Raw genomic sequence first — 26,398 nt, 5'->3', positions numbered from 1 at the left:
GACTAAGTCACAATCCCCAATAGTGCATGAACCCACGCTCGTCATCAAGATGTGTGTCACCTCAATATAGCACAACGATGTATAATCCGGGGTTTCATACCCTCAGGACATCATTTACAATCATTACTCACCTTGATCCGGTCCAAACTCTAGCCCGCGATGCTTTGACCGCACGAATCGACCTCCGGATGCTCCAAATCTAGCCACACTCAGTACATAATCATTAAAATATGCTAAGGGAACGAAGCCCACTCGAAAATATCCGATTTACATCAAAAATCCCGAAATTGCTCAAACCCGGCCACCAGGCCCACGTCTCGGAATCCGATAAAAATCACATCCATAGAATCCTCATCCTTTCACGAGTCTATACATACCAAGAACATCAAAATCAGACCTTAATTGCCCCTTCAAGTTTCCAATTTACACTCTCCAAAGTCAAGCCCTAATTTCCCAACTTTAGGCTTTAGTTTCCACACATTTCATGATTAAACAAGTAAGAATCAACGTAGGATCGAGTATTGAGTTTAAAAATCTTACCTCCAGGTGTTATATCTTGAATACCTCTTTAAATCCTCTCAAAAAACTCCAAAATCGCCCAAAAATGGTTAAAGTTAGCCCCAAAATCGCGGACAATGGCTATTTAAACATTCTACCTAGGCATCAAAAACCTTCTTCGCGAACGCGGTCAAGGCCTCACGTTCGCGAAGCACAAAAATCGTTGACCAAAATTTCCCCTTACGCGAACGTGACCTCCGGCTCGCATACGCAAAACGTCCGCTTTCCAAACCATCGCGAACGCGACCTCCTTACGCGTAGCACAAAAAGGCTGGGACCCCATCTGCTCCCACTTACTCTAGCGAACGTGACACAGGCCTCGCAAATGCAGAGAATCAAAACATCAAAACATCGCGAACGCGACACCCAAAACGCGAACGTGAAGGCAAAATTCGCCGCCTCAGAAAACCCTTCGCGAACGCGGGTCCCTGACTGCGAACGCGAAGAACAAATCGTGTGCAACACAAAACCAACAAAAACTGCCAAGTCCAAAGTCCAAAATTGATACGTTTAACCATCCGAAACTTACCCGAGGCCCTCGGGACCTCAACCAAACATGCCAACATATCCCATAACCTCATACAAACGTGTTCCAACCTTCAGAACGCTCAAAACACCAAAATCACATCGGATTCAAGCCTAAGAGCTTCAAGAACTTCCAAATTTCGCTTTCGATCAAAATCCCAACGAAACCACGTCCGAATGATCTGAAATTTTGCACACACATCACAAATGACACAACGGAGCTTCTGCAACTTCCGTAATTCCATTTCAACTCCTATATCAAAATCTCACTTATCAACCGGAGAACGCTAAAATCTCAATTTCGCCAATTCAAGCCTAAACCTTCCACGAACATCCAAAATGCATTCCGATCACGCTCCTAAGTCCCAAATCACCTAACGGAGCTAACCAGATCATAAAAATTCTGATCCGAGATCATATATCAACAAGTTAAATCTTGGTCAAACTTTTCAAATTTCAAGCTTCAAACTGAGAACTGTTCTTCCAAATTCATTCTGATTACCCTGAAAACCAAAACCAACGATTTACATAAGTCATAATCCATCACACGGGGCAAATCATGCCCGAGAACTGGCGAGCAAAGTGCAAAAGCTCAAAACGACCGGTCGGATCGTTACATTAAATTGATAATAGAAATTTTTAAGAAGTATATCCTAAAAGTAATAGGATTGCATTACTAAAGATATTTATTTGTTCAATTTTATATGAATTAGACTGCCCAAAAGTAATTATACTAACAGGATTCCTAAAGGTAATCACGTAGGATCCCTAAAGGTAATCACGTAGGATTCCAAACGTGTAGTATTATATCCTAAAACTAATAGGATTATAAGACTAATATCTAAAATTTTGGTTATGTTCTTTTATTGTGAGTTATTATGCTTAATATTATAAGGTTATTTTTGTAAACCGACATTGTATTCATGTTTTAATACGGAGTGAAATTAATTTTAGAAAATACCTTTTAGGTTTGGCTTTGAAATATTAACCTCACTTGTTTTGTTTCGACTTTTTATAGCAATTCTTTTAAACTAATTGTCATTAATATAAAAAATTATGTTTGAACTAAAATGTCTATCTTAACCAACCTAGAAACTTCAATTTTGATCCCTCGAAAACCTTCGCGGGAACAATTTTCAACCAAGATTACCTAGCTTTTCTGTATTAACAAAAAAAAAAACAAATATCAGTGAGTTTTCAAAAAAATATTATCTTTTCAGGAAAAAAAAATATAGTTTTGACCTCCCAAATATTTGGCCAAACAAACTACTCCTAGCAAGTATAAATTTCAATACAATACAATCTTAATAATGGAGGATGACATAGCTAATCCATATATTATTACCCTATCTTTAGCAACCTTTGTCTTTGTGCGTCTTCTTTTTCACCCAGCCTTTGCGTGCTCAGAGACAGAGTCAGCCTTTGGACGGTGCCATTTGCTGACTTGGACTCTCGCTCTCTCTCTCTCTGCTCTCTCTCTCCTCTCTGATTAGCTGATGGAGTAGTATACATTTCTATATTTGTCATTCAACACACAGCTTTTTTAGCCTTTTCTCACTTTCAAACCATCACCCACCCCTCTCTCTCATACCACCAGTGAACAATTCCTGTCTTTACCGTTTGAATTTTCTGCTTCTCTCTATCTCGGATGTTGCAACTACCCATGCTTATTTTCTTCCTCCTTTCACTATACAAACAGTATTTCCCCTCATCCTAGTCTCTGCAAAATTCCTTTTTTTTACCTCTTGAAAATTAAAAACTTGAAGAAAGGACTGTTTGGTTGTTGGGTTTATGTTGTGTAGTTAAAGTATTGACTTTTGGACATACGTTTAGTTGGGTCAACCACTTTCGCCTTTTGCTTCAGAATTTGCTGCTGCCATATCGACCCTTTTGGGATTCAAAAGCTTGACGATTTTTTCCTAGGGTTTATGGATGTGCCCTTTTTTCCCCTCTTTCGTATATGATTGGGGCTCGAGTTATCATTAGGTAAGTTCTTTTCCATGTTTACCCTTGCTTGCCTGCCTTTTTTTTCCCTTCTTGCTATTATTAATTGTTGGTGTTGAATTTGTGCTGAAGCACGTTGAAGTAAGGCTAAATTTTAAGTCTTTTAAGGCTACATTTTAAGTCTTTGTAGACTTGGTAAATAGAATTTGTTCCGTGTAGTTGCTCTTGTTCTGGTTGGTAAGTTTTAACTGAGAAATGTAATGATTTTTTCTTTTTCGTACTCACATCTCGTGATGATTAGTATAAAATTAAATGATAGTATTACTTACTGGTTTCAGAGGGGATATTTTTGCATTATTTTTTAAAGAAAATTCTTCTAATTTTATGAGCTTCCGATTGAGGTATAGTTGTTTTTTTTGTTTTACGAGTTTCATAATTTGATGCCTTCCACTCACTAAGTTGCTAGTTTCACCTTTTAGAAGTATCCGAGGGGCAATCGGAAATAGCCTCTCTACCTTGTAGGGGTAAGATTTGCATACATACTACCCTCCCCAGACCTCACTTGTGGGAATACACTAGCTATGTTGTTGTAATATGTACCAAATGCAATTTTATGCACTAAAATGATTTTCTTGCTTACTTTAACTATTTACCAATATCAGACTTCAAATTTAGTTTACCCAAAAAATGTCGAGAAGACATGTTTGTATATGCAACTGATGCTGATTGCGATCTTAGAGGGTGTGATAATTACATTTCTGGCTTAGTGTACCTTGTAAGTGATAGTTGTAGAGGTATTTGCTTTTGTGCACTAACTTTGCATCTGTTTCTCTGTTTGTTTCACTTCCAAAAATGAATGTTTAGGTAGCTATTTGCAACCCATGATGCTGGATACACTTGGAGAAACTGAGTTCTAGTTTGGAAAGTTTCTGCATTGTTTCACGTGGAGTTTATTTGATTTTACGTTTACATGCTGACTAGTTACACTTATATCCAGGGAATGTTGGACTATAACCAAGTTTAATTTTAGTTGCCATTTTTTGCCAAATAGAATTGTAGTACATTAGCCTTGCTATATCTCTTGTGTAATCTATTTCAGCCTTGGCATGATTCACCAAAAAATTACAATTTGACTCTAAGACAAACTCGATGCAAAATGGGTTCTGTCAGGAGAAAATCTTATTGGGTTGGGAAGCATTTAAAGATTTGATTACTCCAATTTAATTGTTAAAATCCCCAGATGAAGCCTCAATGTGATACTTGCATCAGCATGTCATGCAGAGACAATTACTTCAACGGGATTTTGACATCTCCATACTTTCACACCGTCAGATACACCAAAGTAGAGTTCAATATAGTGGTTTTGCTTTTAACTTGAGATGTACGGCAACCAAACTCAGCGTGAATACTTTTGATTTCACTAATGACTTAATGTGAGTGCTAATCTAAGGTGGCTTATCATTTTCAAGTCAGTTATCTTTTTGTCATATAGGAAACTTTGGAGGTTTTAAAGTGGTGATATGGCGCTTTTAGTGGCTAGAATTGGAGATTAGATTTATCGATTTTGAGGAATGAAGTACATTTTATAGACATGCATTCCATGTATACACACAGCTGTCTGAGTATAACTTAACATGACATTTTCCAGATGAAAGTAAAGTCGAAAACAGTCTACTCTTCTCAATGTAGCAAAAGGAAAGTGTCTTTCTATTCATGTAGCTCAAAGGAGCAGGAAAAATGCTTGATAATATTCTCATATCTGTGGTTTGTTTCCCTATGATGTGCTGTGAAAGGCACAAGGGTGCTAGTATCTGGGTAGTATACTAACACATGCTACAGGCAAATAAGCCGTTGCAGTGGCTGGTGGAATGGATGAGTATCTATAAGATTGGTATAGCGCACCTAGTTGAAGCAACTAAATGACTTCTACACATTCGTCTAAAAAACTAGAATAATGGTTTTTGAGTGTTAAGGTCAAAAGATGCAACATTTCAACCTGGATGGGTCAACAACAAGATTGATGGTTGAATGTAGTGGACATGTGATAGTTTAAGACAATACCTGACATTTAATTCTCTCTATCAGGTGTCATTCTAGATCCTCACTGTATTTTACATCTATGTTGCACGTACTCGTGTACAATTACAGGTACAAATCCCAACAAGTGCATGTGTAACTTTTTGGTACGCGTATGTGTAGTTTTTTCCAATTTGTACTGTAATTTGAAGAATCTGCACGACATACCAATGCCATGTCACACCTGTTTGACGTGTATGACAAGGCAAATGAAAGGATCCATTTAACATAGTTGGCCATGACAGATCATTGATGATTGACCTAGTCTGATGCACCACTATCGTGTTCTCATCCATTATTGTGCTGTAAGTGGGTTCTATCATGGCAAGTTTTTTTGACAATCTCAAACATCTTTCAGTCTTAGGTAGTTGAGGTCTTGAGGAGGAATACTTTAGCTGCAGTGATGAACTAAGAGTGTTGATTGATTGGTCTTGTAACATTTTGGTAGATAATTGTAGCTTAAAACATATTGAATTAGGTTTCAGTATCCTTGGGGAAGGGGATAGGTGTGCCTTAAGAAAAAAAAAATTCAACTCATCTCCAAAAGTTAAATTTCTCCATCTTCTTCGCATTGAGTTCTGGGTTTACGCTTTTCTAATCTTCCCAATCTCAGAACTGCTTGAATGATCTTGTGTATTTGCTTTTCATTGTATGTTAATGGACTAATGTGCTTTCTGAAGCTGTACTCATCCTATCTGTACAATATTTCAATGAGGAGAATAACCAAAAGGGGAATCGAATGTTTAAGATTTTCAAGTACGAGGAGGGACTCATATTTAACTATAGCTTGTATTGCATGATGACCACTTGTAAACTGGTGTATCTCGAGCTTCTATATTATTCTTATCTACTAGGTTGAAAACTCTGACTGTGTTTTTAATCACTCCCAGTCAACTTTTCTTTGCTTTTCTTGATAGGTGATTGTGTCAAAAAGATTGCAATATGGTTGCAAAAGACCATAAGAAGATCACTGGATCTCCTATACAAGTTGGAGAGATAGATACAAGTGCACCATTTCAGTCTGTCAAAGATGCTGTTAACTTGTTTGGGGAAGGTGCTTTCTCAGGGGAAAAACCAGCAATCAAGAAGGCAAAACCTCAGTCCGCAGAGGTATATGATACTGTGGTTCAAATATGTATCATTATCCTGATTGGAAAAGTTAAAATGTTTTTATTGCGACTAACATTATCCGTTCTGCTTGTAGTAAATGGTCGTTTTATGATTAAGATTGATTATTAACTTAGTAGACAAGGAAAAGTTAGAGAATGAACTTCTAATCCAAATTTCCTCTTGCCTAGTACACACACTAATATTCTTGTTATCTAGTATATTATAAAGGTTTGTGCATGCAAGCATCTCCATCTATTCATCAAGGTTTTGTCCTGTATATGCATATTTGAAGCACCTTCTTTCTTGATTAATTTCTTGAAGCACCTTCTTTCTTGATTAATTTCTTGAAGCACCCCAGTCCACCTTACTTGGGTAGTGTGTATAAAAAAAATTTCTGCTTCATTTTTACTTTCAGAACTTTTTTTCTTTGGAGTTGTAATAGGCATTAGATGCTCTGAAGTGACTGAATACAGAATATTTAAATCTAAGCATTGGTTAGTGTCAGGGTCTGCAACCAGATAGCCTCACCTTAGTAACATTATTTTTTCTTTCTTTCAGAGGGTATTGGCAAAGGAAACACAGCTTCATTTAGCCCAGAAAGAGCTAAACAAGTTGAAGGAGCAGTTGAAAAATGCTGAAACCACAAAAGACCAAGCACTCACCGAGCTTGAAAGGGCAAAACGCACTGTTGGGGACCTCACCCATAAGCTCAAACTTGTATGTGAGTCAAAGGATTCAGCTATAAAGGCAACAGAAGCAGCAAAGAGTCAGGTGAACCATCTTGAAGAAGCAAATGATGGCTCTGTTATTGGGAATGATGGTTCTTGGAAGGTGGATTTGGAAACTGCGAGAGAAAAGTATATGGCTGAAATAGCTGATCTTAATACCGCAAAGCAAGAGCTTAGGAAAATCCGTCAGGATTGTAATACATCTATGGAAGAAAAAGCTGTCGCTATTGAGCAGGCAGCAGAAGCTGGGCGTACTGCCAAAGCAAACGTGGAAAGAGCTAGTGAGCTCTCCAAGGAAATAGCAGCTGTCCAGGAGTCAATTAATCAACTAAAACTTGCCTGTGTGCAGGAGCGGGAGGAGGAAGCAAAGATTTATGCTGAAAAGGATGTTCAGAAGCAGTCCTACAAAGCTAAACTTGAAGAGTCAGCAGAGAAGTTACTTGCATTGAGGAAAGAAACCAATGGGGACATAGCCAGGAGTCTGGAAGCACAATTGGCTGAAACAACATCCCAAATTGAAGCTCTGCGAAAAGAGATGGATAGCACGAAGTCTTCTGACCTTGATACAGTGACAGCTGTTACTGCAGAGCTGGATGATGCTAAGGAATCACTGCATAAAGTGGCAGAAGAAGAGAGCACTCTGCAGACCTTGTTAGAGACCCTTAAACTGGAGCTGGAGAATGTGAAGAAAGAACATTCTGATCTGAAAGAGAAGGAGGCGGAGACAGAATCACTTGCTGTGGGTCTGCACATCAAGCTCCGGAAAGTCAAATCTGAGCTTGAAGTAGCAGTTGCAGAAGAATCCAGAGCAAGAGGGGCTTCCGAAGAAATGATCTCTACTCTCCATCAGCTGACCTTGGAGACTGAAAATGCCAAGCTTGAAGCTGAAGAGATGAAAAAGCAAGCAGAAGAATTAAAGAGAGAAGCAGAAGCCACTAGAATGGCATTTGAAGAAGCAGAAAAGAAGCTTAAAGTGGCGATGGAAGAAGCTGAAGAAGCAAAATCAGCTGAGGCTGGGGCTCGTGATGAAATTAAGATTTTATCTGAAAAGAACGCGACTGCACGATCCTCAATGTCCGAGTCTGGTTCTCATATCACTTTATCAAAAGACGAGTTTGACTCTTTGAGCCGTAAAGTTGAAGAATTTGATAAATTAGCAGAAATTAGAGTGGGAGCTGTAATAGCTCAGGTAGAGGCCGTGAAAGCAAGTGAGAATGAGGCCCTCAAAAAGTTGGATGCTACTCAGAAGGAGATTGACGATATAAAAACAGCTACTCAGGAAGCATTGAAGAAGGCAGAGATGGCAGAAGCTGCCAAGAAGGCCGTAGAAGGGGAGCTTAGAAGATGGCGAGAACGTGATCAAAAGAAGGCAGCCGAGGCAGCTTCTCGTATTCTTGCTGAACAGCAGATGAACTACGAATCATCTCCTCAAGGTTACAGAGTTGAGAAGGAGAAGCCATTGGAGAAGTTCATGGAGTCGCATTCAAAGATGCACCCACCACCAGTGGAAACCTGGAAGCAAAACTCACAAGAGAAGATAACGGAATCACGCAAGTTGCAGAAAGCAAAGACATCTGTGTCAAAGAAGAAGGTATTGATGCCTAATATCAGTGGCATTTTTCAGAAGAAGAAAAACCAAGTAGAGGGAAGTTCTCCTTCATATCTGCCTGGAGAGAAGCCTGTTTGGTAGCACTTTGCCAAAATTTTGTGTGCGCAAAATATGTGTGGTGGAGAGGAACCGTTCTATATGCCATGGATTGTGTATATCTGAAACCTGTGGAACGGCATTTTCTTTTCCCTTTCACTTTTGGTATTTATTTTGTGTGTTTGAAAGTAAGTTATTAAGAGTTATATGCAATTGACTCGCATAAATAAGATGCTTATAAGACTCTTTTCTTGACCATCCTCAACTTCCACGGAAAAGGTAAATATATGCAACCTAAGAATAATACAGACTATAAGTCGTTTTTGCCCTTTTATATTACTTGCTCCTGCTAATATCTGTGTTCATTTTGACTCAGAATGATCAATAAGATAAGTCTTGTTTAGTATTTATTAAGAAACATGTTGAGTCAACGAAACTGATCTAATCATATAATTAATTGATGGCTAATTAAAACATTAAGCTGCCTTATAGTCATTAGAAAACCGATGATAATGAATAGCAAGATAAAAACATTAGGGCCTTTCTGCTATACATGGGGGAAAATCTCTTTGACTATAGCGAATAATTAATACAAAACTGACCACAGAGATTAGTGTTTGGTGTGATACTCTCATACCAAGTAAGCGTTGAAGGACTTAGGGTAAGATCAGATTAATAAGACATTTTCAACAATTGAAGCACTGTAATTATCTTTTTAGTCAGTTTTTAAAAAAATCCACTTTCTTTTTTTTAGTAGAAAACTCTTTTAATTTCAATATCCCACATAACATGTTAACACAATAAAGACTCACAAGACATTTTGCTACGTGATACACATGCATGTATCCCGTTTGGCCAAGCTTCTAAAATAAGCTTATTTTGAGAAGTGTTTTTAAAAAGTGTTTTGGTGAGAAGTAGTTTGTGTTTGACTAATTAATTAAAAAAACACTTTTGATGAGTAATTAGTGTTTGACCAAGCTTTTCTGCTTTTTTCTGCTTCTGCTTTTTTGGGGAGAAGCTACTTTTTTCTGCTTCTGCTTCTCCTCAAAAGCACTTTTTTCCTTCCAAAAGTTTGGCCAAACACCTCAATTTGGAGAGAAGCTTTTGGCCCGAAAAAAAGCTTGATCAAACAGGCTATTAGTTTAAATATCACAAGATTCAACAGTTTTGTCTTAATTCCTTAAACTCCGTATCAAGTTATTTGGAAACGAAGGTACGCCTCAAATTCATTATTGCAAGAAAAAGCATTGAACTTTTTTAGTTACTTCAATTCAAACCGGTGACACTACATTAAATTGTTATTCTTAACTACTGGAAAAAATAAGGAATTTTTAAAATAAGGAATTTTTACCTCCGATAGCAAAGGTTAACACCTTATTTATTTTAAATAAATATCATTTAAAAAAATTATATTCTATAAATATTTTTTAATATTTATAACAAAATATCTAATTTTGGCTACCTCCTACCCTAAGCCAGTAAATACGCTATTCAGTTACACTCTTTTCTTTCTCTCTCTATTTTGATACATGTCATTCTTTTCCCCTATTCCCTGAAAACACAACTGAAGGCTTCGTCAGAAGCAACTTGATTTTCTATTACGAAGGGCTCCCTTATTGGATTTCGTGAAAAATTTCTCTTACGAAGGGCACTGACAGAGGGCACTTGATTCATGAAATTTTTTGGCGGGGTTGTTACGAAGTGCTTGTCATTAGGGATATTGGCTAGAAAAATGGTGATGTACCAAATAACAACTTGCAGCATGAGTAATCCATAAAACCAGACACAGGCATCACTATCTTTTGAGAGAGTATAACCAATTTATCAAAAAGCCTGTTATTCTGCTTTTTCTTATTGATTTTCTGTTATGAAGGGCTCCCAATTGGGTTTCCTAAAATACGAAGGGCACTTTATTGAATACGAAGGGTCTTTTTTGTGAGATTCAGGGTTTTTGCTCGTCGCCGGAAATTAGGGTTTATTCTTGAACAAAGACGACGGAGTTTGAGGCTGAGCAACTTGATTTTCTGTTAATATATTTCATTGTATTCATTGTCTTTTTTTCATTGTAATTCAATGTATCTCGTTGTATTCCATGTATTTCATTATATTCACTGTCTTTTTTTCAATTTATTTCAATGTATCCCGTTGTATTCTATGTATTTCATTGTATTCATTGTCTCGCTATATGCCATGAATGTATTCATATGTTTTTTTTTTCATTAATATAATTTATGTATTCAGATGTATTACATAATTTCTCTGAAGATTGCTATGTTTTTGGTGTATTTTTCAGTTGAGAATCTTTTTTATAACTGAAAATACAAAATTTGTATGTTATAATTGAGTTTGTTGAGTTATATTAGAAATCTATTATGTTAATTGATTCACTTTCCGTTTTAAAACAGTGTAATCCCTTATTTCACGTCGTGAATACAGTCGAATACAATAATCTGTCCAGCTGTAATCCCATGTTTCACTCTATGAATACAGTCGAATACACTCGAATACAACAACTGATTAGCTGGACTTTCGTGATCCACGCCTATTTTTGTTATTGTATTCATGAATACAATAGCTTAAATACATCAAATACATCTTATAACCACAGAAAATGTATCTATAATCCGTAATATAGCAAATGGTATCTATAAATGGCTAATTACTACTAAAAGATAGTGCTTTATGAAAATTTCTCAAAAAATAACTTCAAAAATTTAACTTATATCCCCTTCGATCCATTTTAATCGATTTTTTGTCCTTTTTTGTGGTTTACAGTATTTGATTTTTTCAAATATCAAAAAGGAATTAACTTTTTTTTTCCAAAGTTGTCCTTGGAGTAAAGAGCTTAGGACTATTTGTTATATTTTCAATGAACAAATTAAGGTTAATATGGTCAATTTTTTTTTTTTTTTTTGGTTTCCCATCCGGTGTCCGGTACCCGCATTGGAGCCCGACTATATCCGGATTCGTGCTGCGTAGGGCCGCTTTCAGGGAGAAGCGCTATCTACCAAGGATTTTTCCATACTCAGGGCTCGAACCCGAGATTAACTAATGCTAATAAGTGAATTTCTTAAAATGCGTGAAAACAACCAAAAAATTAACTAAAGTGGACTATATATTAACAATATGAAATAAATTTAAAAGTATTAATGTAATTTAATTGATTATAATAAATTATTCCATCTTTTTAATTATTCTTTTGATTTTGCACTTCCTTTAAAAAAAAATAAAGTACATATAATTTTACCCATAATAAATAAAAGTATTGCTAACTCTTAAAAAAGTTCACTGTCCACCCAAATGTGGAAAGGAACAAAAAAAAAAGGAAACTAAAGTACAGGGTGTAATAACAGAGGAGTAATAATCAATTGAAGAAGAGTCCATTTCACTATCCCAGAGGTCAAAGTTAGAAAGACACCATTAATACTCCCTCAGTCCACTCAGTAATGGCGAGTAGCAACAGGGACAACGATTTCATAAACCCTAACACTTCTTCCCCAATAACCGTCTCCGATGCGGACAGCTTCCTTCTAGATTCTTCTCAGATCGGTAGCGCTTCTGGAAGTTTCCAGAACGAGGGTTTTCTCTCCGGCCTCGACGCCGCCGCCGGCACTTCCGATGCCGAGTTCGGTTTTTCCCGTCCTGATTTTCGCCAGACTCCACTCGTTGGTACTGTCGATTTCTATGACCGCCACGTCTTCCTTTGCTACAAAAATCCTCAAGTTTGGCCTCCGCGTATTCAGGCCACTGAGTTTGATCGCTTGCCTAGGCTTCTTGCTGCTGCTCTTTCTGCTCGCAAGAATGATATCAACAAGCAGGTTTGTGCCACGTGTCACTTTGTTTTAAAATTTTGAATAAGTAGCTATACTGCATTGTGCTAGCTGTTATTATCTTCTAGTATGCCCATGGATATAATTGCTAATGAGTTACTGGAAATTCAATTAGTACTATATTAAAGTTTGACCAATACCATTTCTTTTATTCAAAAAATTAGTCTTTTAACATCTAATTGTAATTTACCTGAAATAAGCCTGATTAGAGTTGAATTAATATGAAGGATTTATATAGCTCTAGCTCTAACGGATTTAGGCGCGTGATTGGGTATTAGGTCTTTTAGCATTCTGAAATGAGTATATTTCTAACTTGTTAGTCGTTTATCATGTAGTTTCAAAATGTCAAATTTTATTTTGGAAAAAATCAAATAATTTACATCTCATATCATCCTTAAACCTTTGGCTATGTTGATAAGCAAACAAGCCCAACACGCCATTTGAATTGGGTGGGAAGAACTGCTTCCATCAGCTTTCGAGTTAAAGCTTTCTTAAATTTATGCAGATGCTTTCTTTTAAAAGATGGGCATTCCTTGGTTTTTTACATTGTTACTTATTCGGATGTCTGAACTGAGTTCTTCCTGCATATAGCAATAGACTGAAAAGTAAAATGCACAGTTAGTTCCTACATTATTTGTTCGTATACACTTTTTGTCCTTGTACAGTTTCTTTTCCTTTGGATAAAAACTTTAACAGTCTCCAATTTTCAATTGCTAGAGTCCACCTGTATAATTAAGTAGATCATATGACTTGCCATTTTCCATCCTGCATAGCTTGTCTTAAGTTTAAGAGCAAATTGTTCTCGTTTGACGTAATTTTGATTGAACTTGTGTAGGTACAGCAGAATACCTTAAGTAGCCACGTTATTGTACATGTTTGTTTTTCTCGTAACTTTTGTTTTACTGCCTCGAACCAATTGACCGTTAAGAAAGAAGCACTAAAAACAGTAAAAATTCACTTATCCCACTATGGAGCAGCAGATGGCCACATGTTACTCTTCTGACCCCCATCGTTGAGTTTGATCCCATCTTTTTATGACGAAAAACTAGAAAAAAGAAAGAAAGAGAGAACATTCTACTTTTCTAATGATGGAGAAAATGAGGGACATTCACTCTTGAACAAGAACATTTAATGCTTAAGACGGGAAAAACTGATTAGTCGTGATAGAACTCCCATTAAGTATCCCCACAAGTCACAATCATCGAGTCGATCAGTGAAGATCTAACGAGCAACCTAACTTTTGCCTTATTTTATGTTGCTATATATTGTACTATTGAGACTCTATCACTTGCTTAGCTTGCAGTCTACTTACTATTATTGGAAAAATAAGCCATGAACACCCTTAAAGAAGAATTTTAAATGGTGAAATGAAGAAAAACCTGATTCATTGTGGTTGATTGCCCAGTTTCCCTAACAGTCAATCATGAAATCCAACACTGAGGAGTGGACACACAGCCTACTATTTGTTTTTCAAGGTTGTGTATGATTTGCCACTAGATTACCTGGCAGAAAAACATTCACTTCAATTGCATACGAAAATTAGTAAGCTGAAGATTTGCAATAAATTAATTTAAAATGACATTGTGAAGTTTAATTTTCAAAGTATGAGGACAAAGGTGCATTTGACATGCTACTGTAAGGGGCAGAAGTGCACTTTCTTATTAGAGAGAGCCGAAGAATTGTAAAACATTTTATCTTCGGTTAGTTGATTCCATTTTCTATATCCTGTTAAGGCGAATTGCAGATCAGTATGGTCTCCCTGTGCACAATGTGCTAGCAATTTATAGAACGCTAAGTAACAATCCGGATTATTGCTTTTGTTTTCATAATTTGTAGTCTGTTTCAACACCTTTACTAGCATGCCGACTTCTACAACTGGTATCCTTCTCGAGGCATATATAATCTCTTTGCTTGGCTCTAAAAATTGAGTTCTGGCGTCCTTCTTGACTTATCTATATGATCTCTAGGCGTAGCTCTTGAAAGTTAAAGTCTTGAATACCCAGGGTAGTGCTCTTATTTTTTGACTTTGGTCCTGGAAGTAGCTATGATGTAATTTAGCGTTGCCTTTGAAATGCTTTATGCGAATTTAGATTCCGTCTTGCTATTATGTACTTCATCTTTTGTGATAAAAGTATTATTGAACATAAAACAGTTTTGCCTTTGGTCTGCCAGCTTTCAGAGATTTTTTTCTTGAGTAAATTGTTGAATTGGTTATGATTTCTTCATGATCACGGTAATATCTATAGTGATTTACCTTATAAATTTTCTTTCTTCAAGACTCGGTTAACAATATGTGAAGGGCATGATGGAACTGAGACATCAAATGGGGATGTGTTGATCTTTCCGGACATGATCAGATACAGGTCTGAAATACGATATACTATTCTAGTGCATCTGGTGCTGTTGACTGCATACTTATTAAGTGATTAAATTCACCTATGTTGCAGGAGATTGACTCATTTTGATGTTGACACATTTGTTGAGGAGGTGCTAGTGAAGGATGGTGAGTGGTTACCTGGAAATCCTGAAGCTCTGACTGGATGGTACATATTTGTGTGCTGTCATGGTTCAAGAGATCGTCGATGTGGTGTTTGTGGACCAGCTATAGTAAGTAGACTTAGGGAGGAGATAGAGAAACATGATCTTCAAGGAAAAATATCTGTTAGTCCATGCTCACACATCGGGGGACACAAGTTTGCTGGAAATGTGATCATATTCGGACCAAACACTAACAAGGAAATCTCCGGACACTGGTTAGGAGAAACCTTATGCCCCTTTTCTTTTGGGCTTTGTTATCTCTGATGCAGGCAGTTGATGAATTTGAGCTGGGTAGTTAATTATATATTTGATTTTGTTGGGCATTAGGTATGGCTATGTTACACCTGATGATGTACCTCAGTTGCTTGAACAGCATGTTGCTAAAGGAGAAATTGTTGATTGGTTGTGGAGGTAATTCTCTTATCTGACATCTGGAGAAATTGCATGTGACTACTTCTAAATGATTTTAATGTGTCTTTAAGCTATTCTATACTTGTCAGCTCTAAAACGTTTGCAATGGCACTTTTAAAAGTGTGATTAAGATTCAAGTTATGTATGTTTCCAAGGCATTGTTGTGTCAATATTTAGTTACCTTTTAAACGGCTTAAGTTCCATAAACCTGTGCCCTTATCTGCTTATGGAGCCAAATTTATGTTTTTGGGGAAACAAATTTTTTAGATATAATTGGCAATGGAAATTCAGTGTTCCATAAAATTATGAGGGTGTAAGAACTCAATAATGTTGATTCCAATGTACTCATTAACGTTACTAATGAGGAAGTGTTTTGTAAAAACAATCCTAATTTTGTAGAGGTGAAAAATTGGCTTTTCAAGCATCATTTGTCCTACTCTGCTTGCAGGGGGGTGCAGAAGGCACTTTTGCATGCATCAATGAAACTTTTACTTTTCTGTTTATCTAGAATACCAAAATTTTATTTCAGGGGCCAGATGGGACTGTCTGAAGACGAACAGAAAGCATCCCAAGAATATAGGCTCAGTGTTAATGGTGGAACATATATGGGAAGAGGCACCAAAAACTCAGATGATGTTGGTACTAGCACATGTGGCTCCCAATTAGAGGGTATTGACTGTTGCAGGGCAAATGGGAATATCTCTTGTTGTCAGAACACTCAATTACCAGTCAATACTGAAAATTTCGATCTCCACCAAGAAAACACTGACTTTACATCTGAAAAGAAAAAGAGCTTCAGGCGACAAATTTCTCGAAGTAATAGTGGAAAAGGGGCTCGCTCTCGCAAAGTGTGCTCCATGCCTACATGGTACGAGAGCTGGGAGCGGGAAGATACATATGCAGTTCTTGCTGTTATTGGTGCTGTCGTATCAGTTGCCTACGCCTTCAATTGCTACAGGCAGCTGAAGTAATATTCGTAAAGAGACTCACGTTTGTCGTGCAAATTCCGTTGTTGGGTAAAAAACATCTTTCTGCTTTCCTGATGTAAATTGAGGTTATTGCATGTGCAAGTCACTGAAAGGAAGTCTAATTTAATTTACTTTGGGATGCGACTTATGCCAGAACAGAGTAATGAAAGACAATTGGTGCTGTAAATTTAGGCATGTATTCTTTTATGTTTATGCGCTTCCTGGTGTCTAAATTTGTTTCTAAGGTCTATGAATGTGCTGGCTGTCTTTGTGAGAAAAAAGAAAGAAAGAACGTGCAACTGTGATCCCAAAGGGCATGTGAATTTCCAATTTGTATACAGGTTTGTTCCATTTTTAGTTGTAAAACCACAGCCAGGCTCTTGGATCAAATTTTTGATGTTTTCCAGGTAGAACAAAAAATTTCTTTGCCATCTGAAGTATCGGAGCACAAACTTAACTGCATGTCAGGATTCAGAGGAAATGGTTTATTTGGCATCACCCATAGCTTGGATGCTTCATGCGATAATATTAATATATCAAAGCCAGGAATAGTAAAATCAATTCCATATACCAGGTGAATCACGGGTATTTTAAAGCAAGGTTCTTATTAATATTCTGCTTGGACAAGATCGCTATATCAGATGAACAGAACACAGAGACAGGAAAAGTTCCTCTGGCCATTTTTATTTTATCATAGTTTCTGCTTTTTCTCCCCTTCCTTTACAGTCCTTCAACAAGAAGAAAGTTTATTCTATCTTGAGAAGATTCAGGAATCTCGAAAGCAGCAGAAAAAAGCAGATCAATTAAGCAAAATGCGCGTAAAATTCCTTCGTGGAATTCTTTAAGCATTTTTGACCATCCATATAGTCCACTCCAAGGTAGTAATGCCATGTTACAACTTAGGTTCTATCTAAATCCTGCATCGAGATGATGCAAGCCATTAGTATTACAATGCTTACTTAAATCCTCTCCTCATGTAAAAGCCGGATTCAGAATAAGCAATAACCAATACTACTGTGAATCAGCCAATATGCAAATTCATTTCCATTCTGCTTCAATCACCATTGATCTTAATTTCATGAAATGATTGACAAATTCCGTTTTTCTTCCTGATCCTCTGAAATTCAGATTCTATTGTTTCAGCAATCTTCGCATCGTCTGGATCTGGCTCAGGTAAGGTCACATGGACAGACCCTTCTTTGCTTGGTGCAACAGCCTCCAATGCTTCAGCTTGTTGCTTAATATAATCATAGAGCTGCTGATGAAAGGCATGATCCAACGAGAAACAATTATCATTTGTACCATTTCTAGAATGCTTAGATGAACCCGAGCCTTCTCTTTTACAAAAATGTGGCAGAGATGCATAATCCATTATCTGCAAGTTGAGAACTAGAGTTTTTTAGTGCTCTAAGCGAGAGACAAATCTAGTTGGACGAGAAATCTTGTATTCCTTTAAAAATGAAGGTGTGTGACCCAACATTATTAATGTGCTCGTTTTCTGTGAATAAAAATGGATCCTACAAAGAATAGTACAATAATTCATCTGTAACAGCAAGCTTCTTAACCGAGGGATAAAAAGCAATTAACTCAAAAAACATCTTACCTTCAATAGTTCATCTCTTTGAAAAGTAATTGACTCAAAAACAGACATCTTACCTTCAAAAGTTCATCTTTTCCCGAGCCTGAGAGCACTTGGACTTTCTTTTTGGTTCTTTCTTGTAAAAGAGGTCTCACAACCTGCAAGTTCATATAGAGTTAGGCTTTAGGTTAAATGATTTAGGTCATAAAGAATTTAAGTATTAAGTTATACACTAACCTTCCAGCATGCTGAAAAAATGTATGGAGCATTCACAATGTAATACGTCTCTGTCTTCTCAGGATAATTTAAGTCATCGATGGTAGATATAGCAGTTAAGAGCTACAAGAGGAATAAATAAAATGTCAAGTTTAAGATCAAAGGACCATATTCCATTTTATAATGAATAAATCATTTCAATAATCAATATCAATCAAATGCTTCATCCCAAACTGGTCGGGTCCGCTATATGAATTCTCCACATTTGTGATTCCATTATATTTTAATCCATTTTATTTCAGTACTAAGGGTGTGTTTGGTATGAAAGGAAAACATTTTCTGGAAAGCGTTTTCCAATTTTCCCATGTTTGGTTGGTTTAAATATTTTAGAAAATATTTTCCCCGTGAACTCATTTTAATTGGAGGAAAATATTTTCCCTACCAAGAGTCCAAAACTATTTTTCAACCTTCTCCACCCTATTCCCCACCCACCACCCACCCCCACCTGCCTCCCGCCCCCACCACCCAATCCCCACCTCACCCTAACCCCCATCCCCCCTACCACCCAACCCAAACCCTCGCCCCTCCCTTCCCATCCCCTAACCCCATAGTGTTTACTTAAATTATATATTTTCTAATAAAAAAAATTTCTCCTCACTAACCAAACACTAAAAAATATTTTTCGGAAAAAGTTTTCCACTCACCAACCAAACATGGAAAAATAAGCGATAAAACTACTCATTTCGAGGAAAACATTTTCCTCCATAGCAAACACACCCTAAGTAGTTCATTTTTTCAACTAAAAGCTATTTCTACCCACTGCCTAAGTCTTGGTGGGCAGATATATCTAGTGCCTGTGTTGGTGGGAGGCAGCAGGCACCCGGTGGATTAATCCAGGTGGATGCTAGCTGATCCAGAACTTTCAATCATTATTGTCGCACCATCTCATGCGACCTCTCATTTTATCTTCTGTTTGCTATTTGCACACTCTCAGAAGTGCTCATTTCTAGTCTTATCTAATTTTGCATGGCCACATATCTATCTTAACATTTGTATTTCTATGACAATCATTTTATTGATTTGTTGGGCTTTAGAAACCCGACACTCACTCCCATATAAGGTTGCTGGTTTCATAAAATCCTCCTATCTCATCACACTCCATTTCGGCTATCCAATTTTAACTTAAATACTATATTTTCATCTATCACGCCATTCTCCTACAAGACCCAGCTTTAAGTATTTGCATTGTCCGTATTTAGGCCCCATTACCTACATCGCACTTCACCTACATTCTTCTTAGAATGACTAAACTTGTAGCGTCAAATATTCTGTCTTACCTTACTTGTCCTAAAAGCCTTATTCTCTAGAATACTTTTCTATATTCAGCTGTAGGTTGACTTTCTAGCTAGTCTCGTCAATCAACACAATATGTCACTATCATCTACAAATACCATGCACTATAAAACCTCATCCTGCATACTATTCAATAGCTCATCCAAGAATAAAGAAGTGTGGGTTCAAGGTATCTCCCTGGTGTAAACTCACCAGAAGTCCTCTATAACCTCCTCCTATTGGTCTTGCACTTGTGACCGTTTCCTCGATCATATCTTTCCAACATTATGTATTTGATGCGAATCCCTTTCTTTCTCAAGCACCCACAAAACACTTTTCTTGATGTTCTATTATATATGGTTTTTAGGTCATTTGAGTATTTGATGATTACAATTTTCTTTTTCAGAAGTTAAAATTTTGTGAATAGCAATATTTAGCAAATGAACTAATGCACTCAGAAGAGTATATTTACCCCTGAAACTTGAACTTAATCTTCATTTGGAGAAAGAGAGAAAATTGAACGTCTTATCAAACTTAACAAGAAATAGCAATGTGGACGACGAATGCAGAAATAAGTTAATCAATATATCCAGGAGGAGTTTTGACTAGAAAAAGATGATACCACTATAAAACAACAACTTCAAAACCAAGACGTTCTGACAGTTTATTTCAGTGTGATCTCTGCTGGACAGGATTTTCTTTTACTTCCATCCTATTTTTCCTTGTATTTCCCACTCTCATTACTCTTTACTCAATTTTAAAGTTCAGATAGCCTCAAATGAAAATTTTAAGCAGAATAATGAGGTTGCCGAGTAAAGCGGTGAGAAGGAAAATAACATAGCAGGTATTTGGTAGGAAGTCTCAATGAAATATATTTACAATGTCAAACAAATTAAAGATACCTTAATTTGGTTCAGTGCAGAAAACTTTAGACCAGTCATGTCCAAAACCTTTATACAGGTCCCAATATACCGCCCAAATTTCTTTGATGCAGAAGGCTATAACATGAACAACAGTCAGTCTACATTGCTATTCTTGTTGTATTTATCTCGTATCTGAATAAACCAACATAGAGGACATACCAATATTACACGGTCACGGTATTCATTCATTTGGATATGTGACTGAATATAGTAGTGAATCTAAAATGGAGAAAAGAAATATGTCAGTACAATTTCAATGCCATCTATTGTAGACAAATGGTAAAATGTTTGAACAGCTGATTTTTATGCTTTTGCTGAACTGACACTGTTGAAGGTTGACACCTTAACAGGGCTGAAACATAAAAAATATGACCCTTACCGACGCTTTGTCATATGTGCTGAGCCCTACACCAACAGCTACGACAGGAAGACCCTGTACAGAATAAAACCAAGTAGAAACCACACAATGAGAATTTTATTGGACAACCACAACGGGAACTAGTTGCATAACCCAAATGAGAAGAGAGCTAATCGATGAAAATTTATATATATTCAAATCAAAGTATTACGTCTCTTGAATATCCAGACATCCCCACAAGCTGAGTGTCCCTCACTGCTCTGTACAAATCAGTGGGTAATATTGGCTTCTGCAACAATAAATGACAAATATCAGCCAAATAGTACAGTCAGAACCAACTTAGCCTTCACTTCTTTATTATTTGAGACTAACTGAACGTGTTTCATTCAAATATTACAGTTCTGTGTTTAACTGAGGTTTTTTAAGGTTTGTTTGTCGCTTTTTCAAAAGAATATTATTCCTTTTCCCATTTGGACCCTGAGATCGGAACTTTCGACTATGCAGATCTGTTGTATATGTGATGCAGTAGAATTAGAGCTAAAGGTAGATATCTTCATGATCGAAGCAGATTATATTGCATAATGTAGCCATTGGATCTGGTCAATACAAGCTGACAATTCATTATGATTTTAACATCTAAGTATATCCCAGAGAATAGTTGGGAAAAGCAAAAAGAAAAAGTAACACAACAGAATCTGCAATGAACAGAAAATGGAAGTGGACTTTTAAGAAACTCAAAATTATGACACTCTCATGAACGTAGAGAACACCTATGCTATGATAAGAGAAAACTTACTGCAAGTATCTGATCAATCTCGTTGTCTATCCTCCAATTTAAACAGTCAACAAGCTGCAAAGTGCTGATTACAATTAGAAGATTTCTCCAGATGAAAATATTCATCCTGAAGAAATATTTAGCTTCAAATGTGAATGAAAACTGTATGCACCTACCATCTTGTGTGCTTTAGAGACACTGCCATCCCTAGCTTTGAGAAACCTCACCAGTGTCTCGGTTCGGTACCCCTGATGTACATTCTGCAAAAATTGTGAGACCTCATATTAGTATGGTCACTACAGAGTGATCCATTTTTGTTCCTCAAACCTATAATTACCATTGGCAACGAAATGATAGCCAACTTTCCCCTCACTATCAAACTATTGCACATGCCAAAATGCTTAGCTCATCTTATTTTGTTAGGCCAGTTCAATAATATGCCAGATGTGTAAGACTTATATTTTTGTAAGAGTATTTTGATGATCGATCACCTTTCTCTAAAATAGTAATTAAACCCCTTCTGCAGTTCTGCTATGTGAGATTATAACTTTCTTTAGCCAAATAATTTATAATTTTTAAAAAAAAAAAAAAAAAGAGAAATACCGGTCACTCCCAGAGAGTTGATAATGAAGAATCAGACGAAAGTCCCATATGCATGCCAAATTTTTTGAAGTCTCAGATAACCAAAAAGATTGCCCACCACAATAAGAGAGTAAAGGACCAATCTTTGGCCCAAAACTTTAATTAGCGACTGGTGCCATCAAGTTGACCTTTAGTTACAGATATAAGTCTTTGGTGATAGCCTGCTGTTTAACTAGGCTAAACAATCTCCAACTGCATACTGTATACGTACATAAATAGGAACAAGGATGTCTTTTTTTTTTCTCAAACAATAAATTAAATTGTAGCTGCATATTTTGACCAATTTTCATTTAGGTGACTTCAGATTCTGCATCAAGATGCAAGCTTTGATAAATTTGAACATTTATCTCCGTGAATACTTTATCTTATCATGTTAAGCTGTTAATATGCAAAAACCCATCTAAGTCATTGCATCCTAATTCATAATTAGCCCACCACCAAAAAGAAAATAAAAGCAAATCGGTTGCAATTTGGGCAACAAACCAAAACTAGAATTTCTTAAGTTGAAAATGCAAGAAACATAGAAACTAGTATTTGACTTGGCATTAACTAACCAAGATTCAGAAAATGAGATTTATGGACATAATATAATAAACCAACATCAAGAATTAGCCAGATCAAATCATAACATTCTCAAATCATAAATTAGCAAAATCTTGAAAGTTGAAATTAGAAGCAAAACCTGGTAAGTCTTCTGAAGTGGCTCAGCAACTGCAAATAGATAATTGAGTTAAAAAAAAAAAAAAAGGAATGTTAAGTCTTCAGAGATCCAAAGTCAAAGAAATGTAGTAAAAGAAACTAACTTTCATCCATTAAGGTTTGCAACTGCTTGATCACTTCTTCAGTTACCAACACCATTCTTGAATTTACTCAAAAAAACCTCAAAAAACTTGTCTTTTTTTTTTTGGGTTCTGGGTCTGAATCTATGGACTATTGGACTAGGTGTGTGTGTGTGTGTGTTTTCCTGGCAAAGAATGGTGTGAAAATAAGAGCCTTCTTTTTACTTTTCCTTTATTTGTGTTTGTTCTGAGTTTGCACCCTCTTCCCTCCTAGGACAGTAGTGGCTCAAGAATTGAAGCTGCAGCTGCTTCATTGTCAGATCTTCTTAAATTGGGCAACACAATTTAAATAATTACTGTACTTAATATAATACGTGATCCCTTATTAAAGCTTAAGCTAAAATAGTACTAGTAGCGTGATTACCGTCACGAGGTTCTTTTATTTTTATAAACTTGATTGACGGAATAATTTTGTAGAATAGTTATTATCGTTTTTCTTAGGAATATTAGGCACTGCAGCATATACTGTTTTTAACTTATTTTCTGTGGCCACTCTTTTGTTTTGTTTCTATTTATAGTTATTAAAGCTACCACTAATTTTAGTTTTAAACTCAACCAATAAAGTTTCTATTGTTTTATACCTATTTATTTATGTTTTACAGATCACTAACCCCGCCTATTGTTTTATACCACTTATTTATGTTTTACGAAAATACTGTTCAAAATCTGAAAAATACTCCAGTATAATATACTGAAATTCTAGTATAATATATTAAAATTTCAGTATAATATAATGAAACTCCAGTATATTATGTTGGAAATCCTGTATACTTATGCTGAAACTCCAGTATAAACTTCAGTATATTATACTGGAGTTCCAACATAAGTATACTGGAGTTCCAGTATAATATACCGGTCCAACATAATATGCTGGAAGTTTATACACATGTGCTCCAATCTCTAGTATATTATGCTTGAACTTTCTATATGTTGGAGTTCCAGCATAATATACTGAAACTTTCCGAGTGTTGGAGTTATGCTGAAAGTTCATACACAGGTGCACCGATCTCCGGTATATTATGCTGAAACTTTCCGTGTTGTAGCAAAATAGTGGCTATTTTTCAATGACTTTACAAACGTTGGCTATTTTTGAATGGCCGGTCCAAAAACTGTCCTTTAATGGGGTCAATATCCGATGTAAATACAAATTTGCCGTAAGAGATTGCCAGTGAATAAAATCAAATAGTTAAACTAAAAAATAACTTCGCCTATGAAAGTCCAATACATAATCGATTTTACATCCAAATAAAAAAAGAATTTTTACATCCTATAGCAAAGGTTGATACCTTATTTATTTTAAATAAATACCATTTTAAAAAATTATATTTCATAACTACTTTTTAATTTTTATAGCCAAATTTCTATTTATGGTCACCTTCTATCCTAAAGCCATAAAATACGCTGCTCTCTCTCTCATAAAATACGATGTCATCTATTTCTCCACCCTCTCTCTTCAATTGTTTGTTTTGTTGATTAGAAAAACAAACTTTTGAGAAATTCTTACTGATTACTAGATCGAGCTTTCCACGGCTTTTCCGCCGTAACCGATCCATCTGTACCCTCTTTTTTTTCTTCTCTTTCGTTTTTCTTAATTCACCAACCAACAATTCAAATAAAAATCATGAACCCCTAAAACTGTTTCTGCACTATAGCCGCCGACAATAGCATCTCGCTGTGTTAATTTCGAAATCTGCTATCGACGAGAGGATATTAGGGTTATTCTAGAACAAAGACGACAGAGTTTTGGTGCTGAGCAACTTGTAGAGTATGTTACCTTTTTTCATTGTATTTTAATGTATCTCACTTTATTCAAAGTTTTGGAGCTGAGCAACTTGTAGAGTTTGTTACCGGTTTTTTATTATATTTCAATGTATCTCGTTGTATTCTATATATTTCATTGTCTTTTTTTCAATGTATCTCGTTGTGTTCCATGTATTTCATTGTATTCATTGCCTTTTTTTCATTGTATTTCAATGTATCTCGTTGTGTTCCATGTATTTCATTGTATTCACTGTCTCGCTATATTCCATGAATGTATTCATATTTTTTTTAATTAATATAATTTATATATTCAGATGTATTTATGTATTCAGATTTATAATTGAGATTATTGAGTTATATTAGGAGTCTATTATGTTAATTGATTCACTTTTCGTTTAAAAATAGTGTAATCCCCTGTTTCACGCCGTGAATACAGCCGAATACAATAATCTGTCCAGCTGTAATCCCATATTTTACGTCATGAATACAGTCAAATACACTCGAATACAAAAAGCTGTCTAGCTGTAATCCCATGTTTCATGCCTAGAAATGCTATTGTATTCATGAATACAATAGCTTAAATACACTGAATACACTCTAAAAAATCTGAAAATATAGCTATAAAAAATAATATAGTAAATGCTAGCTACAACTAGCTAATAACCACTAAAACATAGTGGTTTCCGAAAGTTTCTCGTAAAAAAAAAGAAGGTTACACTAGATTAAGAATAAATATAACAATACCCAACCATGGTGAGTAATCTAAGTGCTTTTAATAGAGAAGGCACATATGATTTTTATAATAATTAATTTGAGATTGTAGTATAGTCGATTGATTTATTGAATGAAAGTTAGAGCATAATGACAATTTGTCAAAACAAAAATTTTGAAAACCCCCCGTGAAAATAAGTCAATGGAAATGCTATATCTAACAATTAAAAAGGGATTTGAAAGTAAACTATTGAGTTGAAGAGCTTTAGCAGTTAGTCCATCACTAGTTGTATATACAATTAATGACCTTTAACAGTGATATATTGTTTTTTCAAGTAAGGATTTTCCAATAAATATTTGAAATCATTTGTTTTTAATTGAACAAGTCTCTCTTTACAGTTATCTTTTGATGAAATATAACAATTTTGCAATATAATTATACAAGTGTTCCTTTCCCATTTGTGTTTACCATATCTTGAGGAAAGAGATTCCCATTGTTTATCAATAATCCCTTTTCAATTCAATGGAAAAAGAAAAAGGACTGGTGCTAGTACTACCACTTCAATTTATATAGTTTGCTTGAGCACGAAATTTAAGTTAAACAAATTCGGAACTTATCTTCTTAAATATATATTTCATGGGAGATTCTTATAACTATAAAATGATTAAATGAAAAGCTAAATATTAAAATATTAATATTTTAAAAAAATATTTATCAAGTATTAAATTATTTTCAAATATGAAGATGTGATAATTTTTCCGGAAACAACTTAATAATAAGGAAATAATATTAAATAGGCTACATGAATTTTCATCTTGTTGTTAAAGGTTCTATTCCCCACTTTGTAATTGTTTTCCCCATTTCTCCTTTAAAAAAAAATGTTAAGCGTTGGTGCTAGACTTTATTATTGAGCTTTATTTATTTTTTC

At 35.8% G+C, this 26,398-nt stretch overlaps 3 protein-coding genes across 3 annotated transcripts; 2 read left to right on the top strand and 1 right to left on the bottom strand.

Annotated features, from left to right (window-relative positions):
• Positions 1 to 2,394: 2,394 nt before the first annotated feature.
• LOC107797618 (WEB family protein At5g55860-like) lies at positions 2,395 to 8,844 on the top strand. The gene is made up of 3 exons (XM_016620517.2): positions 2,395 to 3,069; positions 6,021 to 6,213; positions 6,772 to 8,844. The coding sequence occupies exons 2-3, from the start codon at positions 6,046 to 6,048 to the stop codon at positions 8,629 to 8,631; spliced, it is 2,028 nt and encodes a 675-aa protein (XP_016476003.1). The 5' UTR covers positions 2,395 to 3,069; positions 6,021 to 6,045; the 3' UTR covers positions 8,632 to 8,844.
• Positions 8,845 to 11,899: 3,055 nt separating this feature from the next.
• Positions 11,900 to 16,522, top strand: LOC107797619 (uncharacterized). The gene is made up of 5 exons (XM_016620518.2): positions 11,900 to 12,404; positions 14,694 to 14,779; positions 14,864 to 15,169; positions 15,282 to 15,365; positions 15,895 to 16,522. Exons 1-5 carry the CDS (start codon positions 12,033 to 12,035, stop codon positions 16,334 to 16,336), a joined length of 1,290 nt encoding a protein of 429 aa, XP_016476004.1. The 5' UTR covers positions 11,900 to 12,032; the 3' UTR covers positions 16,337 to 16,522.
• Positions 16,523 to 16,990: 468 nt separating this feature from the next.
• On the bottom strand, positions 16,991 to 23,359 carry LOC107797620 (SEC14 cytosolic factor-like). The gene is made up of 11 exons (XM_075223109.1): positions 22,962 to 23,359; positions 22,841 to 22,869; positions 21,693 to 21,776; positions 21,538 to 21,591; positions 20,953 to 21,030; positions 20,763 to 20,816; positions 20,543 to 20,602; positions 20,363 to 20,458; positions 18,150 to 18,251; positions 17,990 to 18,070; positions 16,991 to 17,708 (listed from the first exon to the last, which is right to left on the bottom strand). The coding sequence occupies exons 1-11, from the start codon at positions 23,014 to 23,016 to the stop codon at positions 17,388 to 17,390; spliced, it is 1,014 nt and encodes a 337-aa protein (XP_075079210.1). The 5' UTR covers positions 23,017 to 23,359; the 3' UTR covers positions 16,991 to 17,387.
• Between the last annotated feature and the right edge of the window lie 3,039 nt (positions 23,360 to 26,398).

The sequence above is a fragment of the Nicotiana tabacum genome, chromosome 10, assembly GCF_000715075.1.
Source record: "Nicotiana tabacum cultivar K326 chromosome 10, ASM71507v2, whole genome shotgun sequence".
NCBI lineage: Eukaryota > Viridiplantae > Streptophyta > Magnoliopsida > Solanales > Solanaceae > Nicotiana > Nicotiana tabacum.
The sequence above is the reverse complement of the archived record's forward strand: the minus strand, read 5'-3'. Positions and strand labels throughout refer to the sequence as shown.

Excerpts from the sequence above, each read along its gene's own strand:
- LOC107797620 (XM_075223109.1), bottom strand. The coding sequence starts at position 23,016 with ATGGTGTTGGTAACTGAAGAAGTGATCAAGCAGTTGCAAACCTTAATG. Across the intron at positions 20,459-20,542 it reads ACCGTGACCGTGTAATATTG|CCTTCTGCATCAAAGAAATT; the intron begins GTATGTCCTCTA and ends TTCATGTTATAG. Across the intron at positions 17,709-17,989 it reads GAAAAGATGAACTTTTGAAG|ATAATGGATTATGCATCTCT; the intron begins GTAAGATGTCTG and ends CTCAACTTGCAG.
- LOC107797619 (XM_016620518.2), top strand. The coding sequence starts at position 12,033 with ATGGCGAGTAGCAACAGGGACAACGATTTCATAAACCCTAACACTTCT. Across the intron at positions 12,405-14,693 it reads AGAATGATATCAACAAGCAG|ACTCGGTTAACAATATGTGA; the intron begins GTTTGTGCCACG and ends TCTTTCTTCAAG. Across the intron at positions 15,170-15,281 it reads AAGGAAATCTCCGGACACTG|GTATGGCTATGTTACACCTG; the intron begins GTTAGGAGAAAC and ends GTTGGGCATTAG.
- LOC107797618 (XM_016620517.2), top strand. The coding sequence starts at position 6,046 with ATGGTTGCAAAAGACCATAAGAAGATCACTGGATCTCCTATACAAGTT. Across the intron at positions 6,214-6,771 it reads CAAAACCTCAGTCCGCAGAG|AGGGTATTGGCAAAGGAAAC; the intron begins GTATATGATACT and ends TCTTTCTTTCAG.